The following is a 16,945-nucleotide window of genomic DNA, read 5'->3' as shown; positions in this document are numbered from 1 at the left end:
GTTCCATCAAACAGTAACTATCGTCGAAATCTTTATGGTTTGAGAAAATAAAGGAGTCAAACTCATTAATCATTAATAGATCAAAGCAGGTGAACCGCAGAAGTCAGTAAGGAAGTGATAAAAACGGACCAATCACAACACGACACGTCACTCCACCTCAGCCCCGCCCCCCTGTTTATACTTCCGGTCCGTCCTGCAGCTGCAGCCGCAGAAAACCTGCACTTTCTCTCATTTTAGCGCTTTTTTCAGACCCCGACTGAATAAAAGGTGAGTTTTAAGAACAGCACGGTGTGTGTTTTGACCCGGTAACCGGTAACGGAGGAGGAGGAGGAGGAGGAAGGTAGCGTTAGCCTGCTAGCCTGCTAGCAGCAGCCGGTGCAGCTGAACCGGGACCGGGACAGAAACGTGTCCGTGTGTGACCTCCTCAGAGCCGCATGGCCTCCAGAGCGGGACCGCGGGCGGCGGGGACGGACGGCAGCGACTTCCAGCACCGGGAGCGCGTGGCGGCGCACTACCAGATGAGGTACCGGTCCGGTTATTGAGCTTTAATTCACCCGGAAGCAGGAGGAATGCTGGAGTAAACGCTGTGGAGAGGGGAGAGGAGCAGGCAGACCGACAGCAGCTGCTTTTTCATTTCAGTTATTTTATTTTATTTTATATTTTGGAATGACTTTCTTTACTTTATGGCTCCCCCCCCCCCCCCCCCCCCCCCCCAATTTTTCTTTTAATTAAAGCTGTTTTTCTTATTTTAATTCAGTTTAATAAAGCTTCAGAACAGCGTCAATATTAAAGCAGCTCCAGCAGATTAATTTGTCAGCAGCTGATATTTATTTATTTATTTTATTTTATTTATTTATCTATTTATCTATTTGGTATTTTTTTTGTTTTTTGCCTTTTTCCCCTTTTATTGGATTTTATGCTTGTTTTTTTCATAGTGGGCACAGTAGTTGGCATTGCTGTGTCGGGATTTTTTTTTCATTTTTGACATGATTTGTTGTGATTTTGTAGCCTTTTTTCCGTTTTTAGCCTAGCTGTTATTTTTTTTTTCTTTTTTAACATTTTTTGGACGTTCTTTGGCTTTTTAACATTTTTTTGGCATAAATAGCTTAGTTTGTTTGTTTTTTTTTTGTTTTTTTTACTTTTCAGGCATTACTTTTTCATTTTTTGGCATGATTTTTATTATTTTTTGGGCATTAAAACATTGTTTGGCTTTTTTTCCATGTTTTGGCAAAGCGTTTTTTTACTTGAACAGTTGATATTTGAGTTTTTTTTTTTTTTTTTTACTTGTGTCGGCATCAGCGGATTTTTCTTTCCCTGCCATGATTTACAGACGGGCATCCCCGGGCAGCCCTGTGTTGAATATGAATACATTTATTCGAGGTACAGAAAAAGCAACACAAAATATATTGTACAATAACTAACACAAAATTCCCCTCACTGGGCAGAAAAAAAAAACAGATTATACAGAAGCAATATAAAAAATGAAAAAGAAGAAGAAAAAAAATAATTATAAAAAAAAGAAACAACAAAGACAAACAAAACCCCAACAACAATATTTACAATTAAGAACTAGACATATGTTGTTTTCAAATTTGATGACTGCCTTGAAAAGGAGTGGGATGAAGATAACTTGTTAACTCCCACCCCTTGTCTTCCTAAACATCTTTAGGTTGCAATAATAATGAATTAAGTGCTAATAGTATATATGTATATATATACACACACATACACATACATATATACCCACATACATACACATATACATATATAGCCACATACATACATATATATACATACAAACACATACACATACATATATATACACATATACATACATACACACATGCATATACACACATACACATACATGCATATACACAAACACCCATACACATAAACATACATATTACCATTATCAGTACCACTGCCCCTATCACATCATCAACACATATCAACATATAGAAGGATATCCCCAGTAATTGTAATCAATGGTGCTAATAGTTTATATTTAACTTTAATTTAAGCATGGTGTTATATGGACCTGCTGCCAGAGGGGGTCAGTCCTCAGGCAACAGGACCACCCTTTGGAAGTGTCTGTACTGTGCATTAAAAAGACAAGAACTGGGAGTCTACTGCTCGACGGTGGTGGCCTCCCAGCAGCAGAGCCCCCCTTGCCTGCCCTATACTAGAGATTTGTTGAGTGTAATATTATGTATTTGTTTAAAGGGCAACTCCGGTTTTTTGACACCTGGACCTTATTTCTAGGTGTGTGCATGCTCATATACTCACTCAGACAAACATCGTGCAGCTCGGAGTCCTTCAGAAGTTATTTAGATCCAAACGATGTAGCCGCACTAGCGGGGGTGCCACAGCAACGGAGCTTCAGCGCGGGACATAATCTCTGCAAAGTCGCTCATTTCGGCTGTATTTCTTCATCCATCGCCAGTGTTATCATAAAGTCAGCTCGTCTACCGTCTTCAGGTGGGTCAGCTGAAGAGCTGACAGTTTTCGCTAACTTAGCCACAATTAGCTCGGATGGGAACGTTGCGGCGCTCCTCTCCCCAGCAGAGAGGCACTTTGAGTCGGCCTCGGCTGTCACGGTGCCCCGGCGTCTGACTTCCAGGGGCCGAGTTGGAAAACGGCCCTCAGCTGCTCCACAGAGGCTCCGGACACCCGCGAAGACGCACGGCTCACACGCGGCCGCTGGATGTCTCTCCTCGCCGGGAGGAAGCATATCTCCGCTTCCCGGCGGATGCGCGCTCCACGCCGGCCGCGGGACGCGCGATGGCCGGAGCTCTCTCCTCGCCGGGAGAATCCAGATCTCCGCCGCCCGGCGGATGCGCGCTCCGAACCAGGCCGCGGGACACCGCCGGAGGCCCCCCTTCCGACCGAAAGGCAACCCAGCGCCGATGGAGGAAAAATACAGCCGAAATGAGCGACTGTGCAGAGACTATGTCCCGCGCTAACGCTCCATTGCTGTGGCACCCCCGCTAGTGCGGCTACATCGTTTGGATCTAAATCACTTCTGAAGGACTCCGAGCTGCACGATGTTTGTCTGAGTGAGTATATGAGCATGCACACACCTAGAAATAAGGTCCAGGTGTCAAAAAACCGGAGTTGCCCTTTAAGATTAGCACCATTATCACTTACTGTATCGATTTTGTGTTTGCAAAGTAAAATAACATGTTATACATTGATAATAGATATAATAACACAATATCAAAGTATTGTGCTTTATTAAGATGTAATAGTAGTTGTTGTAATAGTAATATCAAGTATCATATGTTGATGATATAATTGTAGTGACACATGTAGCAGTAGTAGTAGTAATAATAATAATAATACCACCAATATATGACTGAATATTAGATACTATAATTGACCAGTAATCTAGTAAAATAGTCTTATATAATACATATAACATTCTATTTTAATCGTACCAAATAACATCTAAGTAACTGCATTATAGATAGATATAGATAGCGTTTTATATATATATATATATATATATATATATATATATATATATATATATATATATATATATATGTCATCTTGATAATAGTGATAATAATGCATACTTCCCATTATTAGCTTAAATAATTGATGATTAAGAACACATTTATGAATTAGCCCAACACAAAACCTCTGTATCTTGAGAGTACAATATTTTTAAATCTGGATTTGAACAGATGAATATTTGAACATTGTTTAAGTTCTGGTCCCAGCTGATTCCAAAGTTGAACTCCACATACAGACAGAAGCTCTTTCTAATGGCCCGCGCTGCTTTAATCTTAAAGTTACCACATCCCCTCAAATTATAGCCCCAGAGCATGGCATAACTTTTTCTTTTTCTTTTGTACTTAGTGACTTTTCTCCATTTTTGTTGTTGCTGTTCTACTTTTCTTTTCTTTTTTTTTTTTTTTTTTTTTTTTGGCGTAATTACTTTTTTCACATTTTTTACCTAAAACATTTTTGGGCTTTTTTTTTTCATTTCATGATTAGTATTATTAAAAAAACAAAACCAAAGTTGGCCAAACTTTTTTAACAGTGTTTTGGCGGTTTGGGGCTTTTAGTTTTTTTGGCATAACTTTCTTCTTTTTTTGTTTTGTTTTTGTTTTTACTTCTCGGCTTTTTTCCGTTTTTTTTTTTTTTTTTTTTTTTTTTTTTGGTGTTGCTGTTTTTCTTGTTAACATGTTTTAGCTTCTTTTTTTTTGCCATTCATTGTTTTTTTTTTGTTTTTTTTTTTTTAGCTTTGTTTGCATAAGTATTTTTGGCCTTTCTTTTCCTAATTTATATTATTAAAGAAAAAAAAAAGTTGGCCACACTTTTGGCCTTTTGTTTGTTTGTTTTTTTTTTGGTTTGTTTTTTTGGCATAGCTTTTTAAAAAAGACCTTTTCAATTTTTTTTTTTTTTTAACAACATTATGGCATAATTTGAACAGTTGGACTTTACTCCTCAGATGAGCTTCAGTCTTGTGGTTTATTTACTTCTAGATCAGACCGTGAAGAAGTCCAGGAGACGGTGAAGAAAAATATGGGAAGAAAATATCTTTAAATTTTATTTGTTAGCTTGAAAAAAAAGTCAGACTAACCTTGTTAACCTGAACGAATGTTGACTTATTGAGCAGCTTCCCTGTCAGTTAGTGGGTAAAAACAATCAAATCTGACGATCTGAGCATCAAAATATAGAATTTTTGTCTAAAAATCAAGACGACTGCAGGTTATTTTATTTTTTACCTATTTTTGCATGCTTCTTTTGGGGAGAACTTTATGATTTTTTTCGTTTTTGTCTTTACTCTCTTACATTTTGTGAAATAAATCTTTTATATATTGTGTAAACAGGAAGTAGTGAATTTAGCCCCGCCCACTCCAGCTGCTGCTTCATAAAGAGGCCAGCATGAAAACATGAAATAAAACTTTTCTCCCAAAAACAGTTTTATTGCATACTTTTCTGTAAGACTTTTTTTTACTTTATTTTTTTTTTTTTTTACTTTTTCTTATGTTTTATGCAATATATTTTTTTAGATATTTTCTGGCGTAACTTTCTTTTTCCATTCATTTCTGGAAGTTTTTTTGTGTTTTCGGCAGAAAGCTGTTCAACAAATTACTTTTCACATTTGGCAACACTGTCCTTCATTTACATCTTTATTTATTTTACTGACTTTTAATACACATGTATGTGTGTATGTGTGTGTATATATATATATATATTTTTTTTTTTTTTTTTTTTTTTTTAGCGTTACTTTTTTGTAATTGTTCAACTTTTGACCTCAAGCTTTCTAATCACAGATTTTTTTTTTTTTCTCATACGACTCGTCCCCCTCCCCCCAGCGCTGCCCTGAAGTCGGAGATCCGGAAGCTGAATGCGGCTCATGCGGTTCTGTGGCTGCTGATGGTTGTTCAGGTTAGCTCCGGGCTAATGTCTATGGGGAATCACATTGGAGCGCTAGCATTTAGCGTACGGCCAGACAACCTGCTGTTACAGTGGTTTTGACCTGTTTTTTGCTTTAATTCTGTTGGTCATTAGCATACAACTGTTAGCTGTTAGCATAAAGCTGTTAGCAGTCAGCACACAGCCAGACTACTACAGTGTTAAAGCTGAATTCTTACAGATCACGACTAGTTAATTCTGTAAGCTTTAGCATAACACTGTTAGCATACCATTGTTAGCTCTTCGCATAGGACTGTTAGCTGTTACCATATGGCTTTTTGGCATCATATATTAGCATGCAACTTTTGGTATACGGCTATTAACTGTTATCTGTTAGCATACCACCGTTAGCTGTTAGTTATTAGCATACGACTGTTAGCTTAGTCATTACCATACAACTGTTGCCTGTTATCAATTCACCTATATCTTTTAGCCATTAGCATGTAGCTGTTAGCATATGACTGTTAGCTGTTAGCCATTAGCATATGATTGTTAGCTGTTATCTGTTGGTATACAACTGTTGTCTGTTACCATATGACTGCTAGCTGTTAGCATACGACTGTTAGCTGTTAGTCATTAGCATACGACTGTTACCTGTTATCCATTCACTAATAGCCTTTAGCCATTAGCATGCAGCTAATTCGCATACAACTGTTAGCTGTTATCTGTTAGCATACGAGTGTTAGCTGTTAGCATGCTATTGTTGTCTGTTAGCAAACGACTATTAGCTTTTAGCATGGAGCTGTTAGCATTCGACTATTAGCTGGTAGCACACGATTGTTAGCTTTTAGCCGTTAAAATATTGCTGTTTATGCATTCGACTGCTAGCCATTACCATACCACTTTTTGCTGTTAGCCATTAGCATATAGCTATTATACGGCTGTTATCATGTTAGCCGAGCCGCTCCCACTAACTCCCCCCTCCCTCCCTCCAGGTGATAGCGGGCGCCCTGCAGCTGCTGCCCCCCCGCCTGGTGTGCCCCCCCTACTGGTGGCAGTACCCGTACCTGCTGAGCGCCGCCCCCACCGCCCTCAACCTGCTGTCGCTGCGGCGGAACCACACGGGCTACCTGGTGGCGTCGGTGATGGGCGGCGGCCTGCTGGGCGCCGCGCCGCTCATGTACGGCGCCGCCGAGATGCTGCCGGCCGCCACACGCCTGCTGCGGCAAGGCGTCGCCGACGGCCGCCTCCTGCTCGGCTTCCCCGCCGTGTCCGTCCTCTACCTGGCCGTCATCATCGCCGCCCAGCTGCACGGCTGGCAGATCTACTACAGCAAGAGGCTGCTGGACCAGTGGCACGACGGCAAGAAGAAGTAGAACCCGACCCAGAACCCTGGTTCTAATGCTTTGATGGACTGGAATAATAAAAAAAAAAAAAAAAATCTGAAAACATTTTCAGGAAATAAAATGTTGGATTTTTCTAATCAAATAATTCTATATGTCATGATTTATCACCTGATGGTACAGATACCGAGTACCGATACCAGTACAAACCTTTACCCAAGTACGGATATCAAGTACTGATACCATTACAAACCTATAGCTGTGATAACGAGTACGATACCATGACAAACCTACAGCTATGTACAGATACCGAATCCCGATACCAGTACGAATCGTTACCTATGTACAGATACCGAGTACTGACACAAGTACAAACCTTTGTCTATGTACAAGTACTGAGTTACGATACCAGCACAAGCCTTTACCTATGCACAGATACTGTGTACCAATACTAGTATGAACTTTTCCCTATGTACAGATACTGGGAACCGATATCAGTACTAAGCTTTAGCTACTTGATATAGAGTACGATACCATCGCCAAACTTGAGGTACGTACAGATACCAAGTGCCGAAAGCAGTTCTAACCATTAGCTATGTTGATACTGAGTACCAATACCAGTCCAAACCATTGCCTATGTACAGATACCGATTACTGACACTGGTGCAAACATTTACCTATGTACAGGTACTGATCACCAATACTAGTTCAAACCTTGCGTGATGTACAGACACAGGTTACTGATATCAGTACTAACCTTTTGCTACTCGATGATAGAGTAACGATACCATTACAAACCTTTATCTATGTACACATACAGAGTACCAATACAAGTACTAATCTTTAGTGATGTACAGATACTGAGTATCGATATCAGAAGTAACCATTAGCTGCTTGATGATACAGAGCACTGATACCATTTCCAAACTTTAGTCACGTAGATACCAAGTACTTATACCAGTATTAAGCTACAGCTGTGTACAGATACCAAGTACCAATATCAGTACTAACCTTTATCCGGCTGGCAACTTGACTACAGCAGGACTACAGCTTTCATGAACTGGATTAATAGAGATATAATCATTTATTTTTGTTTACATTTTATTTTAAGACAAAACACTTCAGGCTGGTTAGAAGGTGAATAAATGCTTTTATTTTGAAAGTCTGAAAACATTTACAGAAAATAAAATGTTGGAATTTTCAATCAAATGAATCAATATGTCATGACTTACCCACTGATGGTACAGATACCAAGTACCAATACCAGGACTAACCTTTAGAACAAACAAGCTTTTCATTTGAAAGTTTAGAAATTTACAAAAAAACAAGACAACCCAAATCATCAAGTGTTTTTTTTTTTTTTGTTTTGTTTTTTGTTTTTTTACACTTCTTGAATTAAAATAAAAATGTAAAGTTTTTCCTGCATTAATGAATATTTACTATCTAGATCAATCAGGGGTGTAAAATATAAGGCCTGTGGGCGCCAACTGGCCCAGAAGAAGCTTCAATCTGGACAAAATCAGCCAAAGCAAAAGTTAGCTAACTAGCGTTAGCCTCAACGCCGTGTTGCCAGGGAGGAAAAACACCCACAATGCAACTGTTTTTTATTAAAACCTTGCTTTTAAAAAATTGAGTCGGAGAAAGTGTTTTTCAAAAAGTTGTATTTCCCGTTATCTGTGAAGCATTTCCAAACAGTTGAACCTCATCCCATTACTGCCAAGATAGATTTTTCAAAAAGTAACACTGAGTAGTTTTTTTTTTTTTTCAATCTTACATCAACAAAATATCAACTCAACTCAAAAATATCAACTAATTAAAAAAAATTAAAAAGTGTTCAAACCCTTTAAAACCCACAGGTCCTTTAGTCCCACCCCTTTGATACATAGCTCCTCCTCCATGAATATATATAGCCCCTCCCATCAACACCTAGCCCCTGCCTATGACTCTCTAGCCCCACCCCATCGTGGACACTAAGCCCCTCCCCCTCATCAATGCTAAGCCCCTCCCCCATGAAAATCGAACCCTTCTTCCCCTTTAATACGTATCCCCAGTAATCCCTAGTCCCGCCCCTCCTCCCCTAAGCCCCGCCCTCCCCTAAGCCCCGCCCCCCGCTGTATCATTACTCAGTAATGAACAGTGTGTTTCACTGAAACAACGAACATCTGCCGCCTGGCAGATGAGTAAAGCAGACCGTCTGACTGACGGTGTTCTCTGTCGTGGTTCTCTGGTTCTCTACCCCTGGTTCCCCCCGAGCATCCTCCGGACCGGGTCCCCCGCCGGGCCCTCAGGGACCAGCTGGGCCGGGACCTCGTTCTCGGAGTTCCGGGCTCCGGGGTCGGCGCCGCGCCGCAGCAGGAAGGTCACGACCTCCGGCCGGGGCGGAGACAGCGAGCAGCAGCAGTGGAGCGGGGAGTTCCCACTGAACGTCTACAGGGGGAGGGAGGTATCAGTATCGGTATCAGTATCGGTAACAATAACAGTCACGCTATAAGTAGCCATATTAGTATTATTCATGGTAATGGTATCAGTAACAGTATCGGTAAGGGTATTGGTGAAAATGATCTGCGACGGTATCGGTAACACTATCTGTATCTGTGTCAATAACAGTAGCACTAACAGTATCAGTGTCAATACCGGTAACAGTTTCGGTATCAGTATCCGTAATGGTACTGGTAACAGTATCGGTATCAGTATCTGTCATGGTACCGGTAACAGTATCGGTATCAGTATTCGTAATGTGTCGGTAAAGGCCCGTCCATGCTTCACATGTACGCGTTTCCGCGTCCGCTTTGGAAGGTCCGCGCACCACCGATGCGGACGCGCTTTCTCCCATGCTACATTTTGAGCTCAGCTGTGCGCGTCTCATGCAGGCGCGGTGATCCACGCAGCCTCGAGAAGCTTTTCCGGCTCTACAGACTGTTTATCTGCTCCTTATTACGGATTATTTAGAGAAAATTAAGCACATACATTGTCAGTACATTATCTTTAAGTATTAAAGTTTATTTAGCCTTTTTTTTCTGTTTCTGAATCGCGGGGGCGGCGCCGGAGCGATTAGTTACTTTTTCACTTCTGTCTGCAGACCTTCTCCTCCCTCCAGACAGTCTCTCTCTCTTTCCACGAGTTTTTCACTCTTTCCGTGTCTTTAAGTGGAGCCATCAGGCTGGAGCTCCGTCTACTTTCACGTTTACCGTCATGTTTTGTTTGCTATGGTGCTCTGGCGCAGGCGCACACTTCCGCGACCTGCGCGCAATGCGCAACGCGGTCTCAATTTCTGGCTGCTGCGCGGACGTCCGCGGATCGGTCCGCGCGGACCCTAGCGGACAGGAATTCATGACGATTTTTACGTCACGCGGACCAACGCGCAACGCGCACCCACGCGGACATGTGAAGCATGGACGGGCCTTTACAGTATCAGTATCAATAACGGTACCGGTAACAGTATCGGTAAAGGAATTAGTAATGATATCGATCAACAGTAATGGTATCGCAATCAATATCGATGTCGTAACAGTATCTGTAATGGTATCACTAATTGGATTTTGTATCTTTTTTTATATATCTGTTCTGGTCCTATAATATTGGTATCGATATCAGTAACTATTTGACTCAACAACGGTATCAGTAATGGAATCAATAACAGTATTGGCAACGGTATCAGTAATGGAATTAATGGTATGGGTAACAGTGTCTGTAATGGTTTTGCTAACTGCATCACAGCAATCTTTTTAAAATATCAGTATTTTGTATCAATTTTTTTTTTTTTTTTTAACATAATATCAGTCCGATAATGATATTGGTATCAGTTTTGGTATCAATAACAGCATTGGGATCAGTAACAGTATCACTAGTTGTATCAATATTGGTATCGGTAATGGCATCGGAATCAATACCAGTATTGGTATCTATAACTGTATCGGTAACAGTATCGACAATGGTATTTATTGGAAGCGGTATCGGAATCAATAACAGTATCGGTAACAGTATCGGTAATGCAATCAATAACAGCATCAGTAACAGTGTACTACTAGTAGCAGTATCGGTAATTGGTATCAGGATCAATAACAATACCGGTCCCATCTCTCATTTGTACCAGATCAATGTTGATATCAATCTTTCTTTATCTTATATATCAGTAAATATCAGGCCTAGGCAGATTGGTATCGGTACTCCCTAACTGTTGTTGACAGACGGTCGCCGTGGCGTCAGGCCCACCTTGCTGTTGACGGCAGCCCAGGCTGAGGAAGCCTGCAGGAGAACCTCCAGCAGCTCCAGGTTCCCCTCCTCCGCCGCCATGTGGAGAACAGTGCGACCGCTCTTCAGGTCCTGGAGGAACAGCAGCGTTACCATGGCAACACCTCAAGAACATCCACGGAAACAGCAGGAAGGAAACAATATACTGTAAACAGGAACAATCAGACCAGGAACAGTGACAGTGTTTCAGAGAAGTTGTGTTTTCCTCTGTTGCCATGGCAAGAGTCGGGAGGTTTTCATAAAGCTGTTTTTCTTGTTTCCATGGAGACAGAGTCAGAGGGTTTTCATTGTTACCATTAAGATGGAGTTGCAATGTTTTCAAAAAGTGGCTTTTTCTACTATTTCCATGGAGACTTAGAATGTTACTGTTTCCATGGAGACAAAATAAGAACTTCTTTTGTTACCATGGAAATGAAGCCAGACATTTTTTTTGTTACCATGGAGACAGGGTGGGGTTTTTTTCTTGTTACCATGGAGATGGAGTCACTGCTTTTTTTTTTTGTTTTAGCCATGGAGATGAAGTCAGTGTTTTTTCTTTCCGTTGCCATAGAAACAGATCAGTTTTGGGTTTTTTTTGGTTACCATGGGGACAAAGCCAGAAAATGTTTCTGTTACCATGGAAACGGAGTCTGAATGTTTTCTTTTTGTGTTACCATGGATTTTTCCGACTGTTCCCATGGAGGCAGAGTCAGGGTGTTTTGGGGGGTTTTGTTACCATGGAAATGAAGACAGCATTTTTTTTGTGTTACCATGGAGACGGTGTAATTTAAAAATCTGGCATTTCAGCCCCTTTCCATGAAAACAGTCAGAACATTGTCAAAAGGTTCCACCTTGAGAACCGTTCTAAGGAAGCATCTCTAACAACTCCTAGCGTTGTTGTCATGGAAACCCCCCATCGTCCTCACCTGTGCCCCACAGTTGGCGCCCATGAGCAACAGCGTGCGGACGCAGTCGCGGTGGCGGTTCCTGCGGTTCTCCAGCTGGCGGCTCATGAACTGGCAGGGTTCCTTCAGGGTTCTGTGCTCTCTCAGGACGGCGTTGTGCGACAGCACGGCCGAGTGTAGCGGGGTCAGACCTGGACAGACGGAGCTGTTAGAACCGTTCCGTCAACGTTCTCCGGGTTCTCCGCCCGACCTCCACTGACCTTCAAAGTTCACCATGTCCACATCCGCCTGCTGTCGGTTCTCCGTCAGGAACCTGTAGATGCTCTGGACGGGGAGACGCAGGCTGTCACTACATTTCACGCTGTAGGACGGGACGCACCCGGTCCGAGGACCATGGGTTGAGAACCACGGCCAGAGACATCAAGCGTTCTAGGCTCCTACCTGCTGGGTTCTGCGCTCTAGGTTCTGAGTTCTAACTTGTTGGTTCCTGGGTTCTAGGCTCCTACCTGTAGGTTCTAGGTTCCTACTTGACGGTTCTGGGTTCTAGGTTCTAAGTTCCTACCTGCAGGTTCATGGGTTCTAGGTTCCTACCAGAAGGTTCTTGGATTCTAGGTTCTGATCTGTTGGTTCCTAGGTTCTATGTCCTAGGTTTCTACCTTCTGGTTTCTGGATTTTAGGTTGTAGGCTCCTACATGCTGGTTCTAGGTTCTACTTGCAGTGTGGCCAGGTTCTGGGTTCCAGGTTCTGCATTCTGGTTCTAGATTCTACCTGCAGCATGGCCTGTTTCTGGGTTCTAGGTTCTGGGTTCTACCTGCAGCAGGGCCAGGTTCTGGGTTCCAGGTTCTGCGTTGTAGGTTCTGGTTCTAGGTTCTACCTGCATCGTGGCCAGGCACTGGGTTCTAGGTTCTGGGTTCTAGGTTCTACCTGCAGGGTGGCCAGGTGGCCCTTCTCGGCACACACGTGGAACTCGGTTCTGCCCCACTGGTCCCGGGTTCCGAGGCGGGCTCCGTGTCTCAGCAGGTCTCCGGCGATCAGGTTCTGGTCGGAGGCGGCGGCGATCTGCAGCGCCGTCTAGAACCGGGAGAGGTTCCGCTTTAGAACCCAGAACATAGAGAGAGGAACCGGGATGCGGTGGAACAGCAGAACCTGTCCGTTGTGTTCCTTCAGGTCCAGAGAACCGGTCTGAGACATCCGGCTGGCCAGAGCGTAGGACAGAGAACGCTTCCCCTGAGCCACCGCGATGTGCAGGAACCTGGAGGACACAGGAGAATGGTCTGGAGGGTCTTCTCAGTCTGGTTTAGATAATATCCACCTCATAGTCTGGTTCTAGAGCAGTCTGGTTCTAGATCCTCTCCACCTGTCAGTCTGGTTCTAGATAAACACAATCTATCAGTCTGGTTCTAGATTAGCCTGGATCTAGATAATCCTGACGTTTCAGTCTGGTTCTAGATCATCTCCACCTCTCAGCTTGGTTCTAGATAAGTCTGGTTCTAGATAATCTGCACCTGTCAGTGTGGTTCTGGATAAGTCTGGTTCTCGATAACATCCAAGTCCCAGTCCAGTTCTAGATCTCTCTGGATCTAGATAATCTTGATGTATCAGTCTGGTTCTAGATGACCAACACCTGACAGTATGGTTCTAGATCAGTCTGGTTCTAGAGAAGTCCAGTTCTAGATCGCCAACACCTGTCAGTCTGGTTCTAGATCAAACTGGTTCTAGATACGCTCTACGTCTCTGTCTGGATCTAGAATGTCTACACCTCAGTCGGTTCTGGATAATCTCCACCTCCCCGTCTAGTTCTAGATCAGTCTGGATCTAGATACTCTTGACTCATCAGTGTGGTTCTAGATAGCCAACACTGCTAAGTCTGGTTCTAGATAATCTCTACATGCAACTCTGGTTTTAGGTCATTCTGGTTTTAGATAATCTTGACATATCAGTCTGGCCCTAGATAACCACCGGCTCTCAGTCTGGTTCTAGATTACTTAGTTCAAGAATACCTCTGACTCTGGTTCTAGAACGTCTCCAATTCTATGTCTGGTTCTAGGTAATTACCACCTCTTGGTCTGGTTCTGGATCAGCCTGGTTCTAGATAATCTCAACCCATCAGTTTGGTTCTAGGTAATAACCATCTGCAAATTTGGTTATAGCTCAATCCGGTACTAGATAAAAGCCACCTGTCAGTCTGGTTAGAGAATGTCTCCAAATCAGTCTGGTTCTAGATAAGTCCGGTTCTGGATCGTCCACCTCTTGATCTGGTTCTAGGTAATCTCCACCTGTCAGTTTGGTTCTAGAGCAGTCTGGTTCTAGAACGTCTCCACCTCAGCCTTGTTCTAGATAAGTCTGGTCCCATATTGTCTCCACACCTGTCAGTCTGGTTCTAGATCATGTCTCACTCTGGTTCTAGATTACTCTGACTCCGGATAATCTCCACCTTTCGGTTTGGTTCTAGATCAGTCTGGTTCTAGATAACCAACACTTCTAAGTCTGGTTCTAGATAACCTCCACATCACTCTGGTTCTAGATCAGTCTACTTCTAGATGAGTCTGGTTCTACATAACCACCACCGCTCACTCTGGTTCTAGATGAGTGTGGTTCTAGATGAGTGTGGTTCTAGATCCTCTCCAGCAGAACCTACGTGTCTCCGTCCTCGTCCTGGTCGCTGAGCTGTTCCGCCGTTAGAAGCTTCACCCTGCGCTCCGCCTGCTGGACCTGCCAGTGGAACAGACTCATGTTCTCCTGGGAACCGGAGGAGGAACCGGGGGAACCGCAGGGGGGATCAGCGTTCTGCAGGTGGTGAAGAGGTGGAGGAGGAACGTCACGGGTTCCGTCCGGAGAGCCGAAGGCGTCGAGGTTCCACTGGAACCTGGGCTGTTTGGTTCCGCGCTGCTCGTCCGGAGAACAGGTTCTCTTCTGGAAGATAGAGGGTTCCCAGCAGAACGTGAGGAACGGGGCGGTTCTAAAGACTCGGCGGGTTCTCCGGTTCCACGGTTCTACCTGCTGGCGCTTCATGATGAGCAGATCCTTCACCGTGTTCCTCCTCAGACCGGCCTGCATGCTGGTTCCAGGCAGAACCGTTCTCCAGGCTGCAGAGAGGAGAACCATCAGGGAAGAACATGAGGTTCTCTCTCCAGGGTTTGGTTCTATCGTTATACATCACAACACACGGAGAACCTTTCACAATAAAGGCCAGAAAAGCGGACTCTGATAGAACAAGGACTGGAACAGCCAAGAACTTTCAAAATAAAGGTTGAAATAGAAAAAAAAAACCTTCAGAATAAAGGTTTAAACAGCTAAAAGCTTTCAAAATAAAGGTTAAAACAGGTGAAAACTTTCAAAATACAGGTTGGAACAGGTAAAAAACGTTCAGAATAAAGGTTAAAACAGCTAAAAACTTTCAAAATAAAGGTTGAAATAGGTAAAAATCTTTCAGAATAAAGGTTAAAACAGCTAAAAGCTTTCAAAATAAAGGCTAAAACAGCTAAAAACTTTCAAAATAAAGGTTGGAATAGGTAAAAAAAAACATTCATAATAAAGGTTAAAACAGCTAAAACCTTTAGAATAAAAGTTAAATCAATTCAAATAGTTAGAATAAAGGGTAAAGTAGCTTAAAACTTTCCAAATAAATTTTAAAACATCATAAAGTTTCAAAATAAAGTTCAAAACCGCTAAAAACTTTCAGAATAGACATTAAAGAAGCTTAACATTTCAGAATAAAGTATAAAACTATCTAAAATGTTCAGAATAAAGGCTAAAGCAGAAAAGATCTGTTAGAACAAAGGTTAAACTGATAAGAACCTTCAGAGTAAAGGTCAAAACAGATTTAAAAAAATCTGCATAAAGGCTAAAGTAGCTATAAACTTTCAGAATAAAGGTTAAACCAACTAAAACCTTTCACTATAAAATTTAAATCAATTAAAACATTTCGGAATAAAAGCTCCAGCAGATAAAACGTGGGCTTGTTGTTCTGTTTGACTTCAGTGTGAGTGAAGCTTTTCAGAATAAGAGCTGGAGTTAATGTTCACTGATGAACTTCCTCATTCCTTTAACTCTGATCAACAAGTAGAGAAACACCATAGAAACACATTAAACCCAGTTTAGAATCAGGATTAAGTCCAGATTAAAGACAGGAACAAGTTCAGATTAAATCCAGATTGAAACCTGAAAAGAAACATCTTAAACCCAGATTAAAGTCCAGATTAAAGTCAGGATTAAATCCAGATTTAATCCAAATTGAAGGCAGAATATAAACAGATTAATTCCAGAATAAAGCCAGGATTAGGTCGAGATTAAAGTCAGGATTAAATCAAGATTAAATCCAGATTAAGTCAGGATTAAGTCCAGATTAAAACCAGGATTAAGTGGAGATTAAGCCAGGATTAGACAGACTGACCCAGTGTCTCAGTAGATCCAGTAGAACCGTCACTCTAAGCTCCGCCCACAATCCAACATGGCTGAAAGACAGACAGCGATGAACACAGTAACACACACACACACACACACACACACACACACACACACACAGTAAAACACACTGAAGCACACATTAACTCACTAACATGAACACACTGAAAACATACAATCAAATCAAAACACACACACACACACACACACACACAAGAACACAAATACACTCACACATATACATACAAACACAACAAAACACTCACACACACACACTCACATATACAAACGGGAGCACATACACACACAAAAACACACACAAAACACACAAATGCAACACATATACACAACTACACCCACACAGTCACGACACAAACGCACAGTAACACACAAACACAACCCCTAGTACACCCACCCACCCACACACACACACACACACACACAAAACACAGAAAACACACTCATAAATACCTTCACACTAAAACACACACTTCTAAACTCAGACACACACTCAGAGCAGCAGAGCGGCAGCAGGAGCTGTGGTTACCTGGTTCGATTCCTCAGAAGTGGTAGAGCCTGTTGGGACAGGGAGTGGAGCCTGACTGTCTGACCGTCACTTCCTGGTTCACAGGTGACTCACCTGCCAGCAGGAAGCTGGCTGTCCTCTTCAAAATAAAAGCCTGGATTTGA

At 42.4% G+C, this 16,945-nt stretch overlaps 2 protein-coding genes across 3 annotated transcripts; one reads left to right on the top strand and one right to left on the bottom strand.

The window, feature by feature from the left end:
- The first annotated feature begins 163 nt into the window (after window positions 1-163).
- Window positions 164-6,833, top strand: LOC115383800 (protein jagunal homolog 1-B-like). Its single transcript, XM_030085997.1, has 4 exons — window positions 164-267; window positions 429-523; window positions 5,334-5,406; window positions 6,369-6,833. The coding sequence occupies exons 2-4, from the start codon at window positions 435-437 to the stop codon at window positions 6,747-6,749; spliced, it is 543 nt and encodes a 180-aa protein (XP_029941857.1). The 5' UTR covers window positions 164-267; window positions 429-434; the 3' UTR covers window positions 6,750-6,833.
- LOC115383799 (NF-kappa-B inhibitor zeta-like) lies at window positions 6,701-16,858 on the bottom strand. Of its 2 annotated transcripts, none has more exons than XM_030085996.1 (10): window positions 16,803-16,858; window positions 16,245-16,305; window positions 14,849-14,937; window positions 14,490-14,764; window positions 12,998-13,103; window positions 12,776-12,922; window positions 12,112-12,175; window positions 11,873-12,042; window positions 10,929-11,039; window positions 6,701-6,787 (listed from the first exon to the last, which is right to left on the bottom strand). In XM_030085996.1, the coding sequence occupies exons 3-10, from the start codon at window positions 14,906-14,908 to the stop codon at window positions 6,701-6,703; spliced, it is 1,020 nt and encodes a 339-aa protein (XP_029941856.1). In that variant the 5' UTR covers window positions 14,909-14,937; window positions 16,245-16,305; window positions 16,803-16,858. The 2 variants fall into 2 exon arrangements, with proteins under 2 accessions (XP_029941856.1, XP_029941855.1); XM_030085995.1 differs by lacking the exon at window positions 6,701-6,787 and adding an exon at window positions 8,863-9,143.
- Window positions 16,859-16,945: the final 87 nt, after the last annotated feature.

The sequence above is a fragment of the Salarias fasciatus genome (assembly GCF_902148845.1).
Source record: "Salarias fasciatus chromosome 23 unlocalized genomic scaffold, fSalaFa1.1 super_scaffold_20, whole genome shotgun sequence".
Taxonomy (NCBI): domain Eukaryota; kingdom Metazoa; phylum Chordata; class Actinopteri; order Blenniiformes; family Blenniidae; genus Salarias; species Salarias fasciatus.
Note: the sequence above shows the minus strand (reverse complement) of the source record. Positions and strands in the feature narration are given on the sequence as shown.

Coding starts and splice junctions, on each gene's coding strand:
- LOC115383800 (XM_030085997.1), top strand. CDS start 435: ATGGCCTCCAGAGCGGGACCGCGGGCGGCGGGGACGGACGGCAGCGAC. Junction 524..5,333: donor GCGGCGCACTACCAGATGAG/GTACCGGTCCGG, acceptor CCCTCCCCCCAG/CGCTGCCCTGAAGTCGGAGA. Junction 5,407..6,368: donor GGCTGCTGATGGTTGTTCAG/GTTAGCTCCGGG, acceptor CCCTCCCTCCAG/GTGATAGCGGGCGCCCTGCA.
- LOC115383799 (XM_030085995.1), bottom strand. CDS start 14,908: ATGCAGGCCGGTCTGAGGAGGAACACGGTGAAGGATCTGCTCATCATG. Junction 14,765..14,848: donor TCATCATGAAGCGCCAGCAG/GTAGAACCGTGG, acceptor TCTATCTTCCAG/AAGAGAACCTGTTCTCCGGA. Junction 11,040..11,872: donor GCGCCAACTGTGGGGCACAG/GTGAGGACGATG, acceptor CTGTTCCTCCAG/GACCTGAAGAGCGGTCGCAC.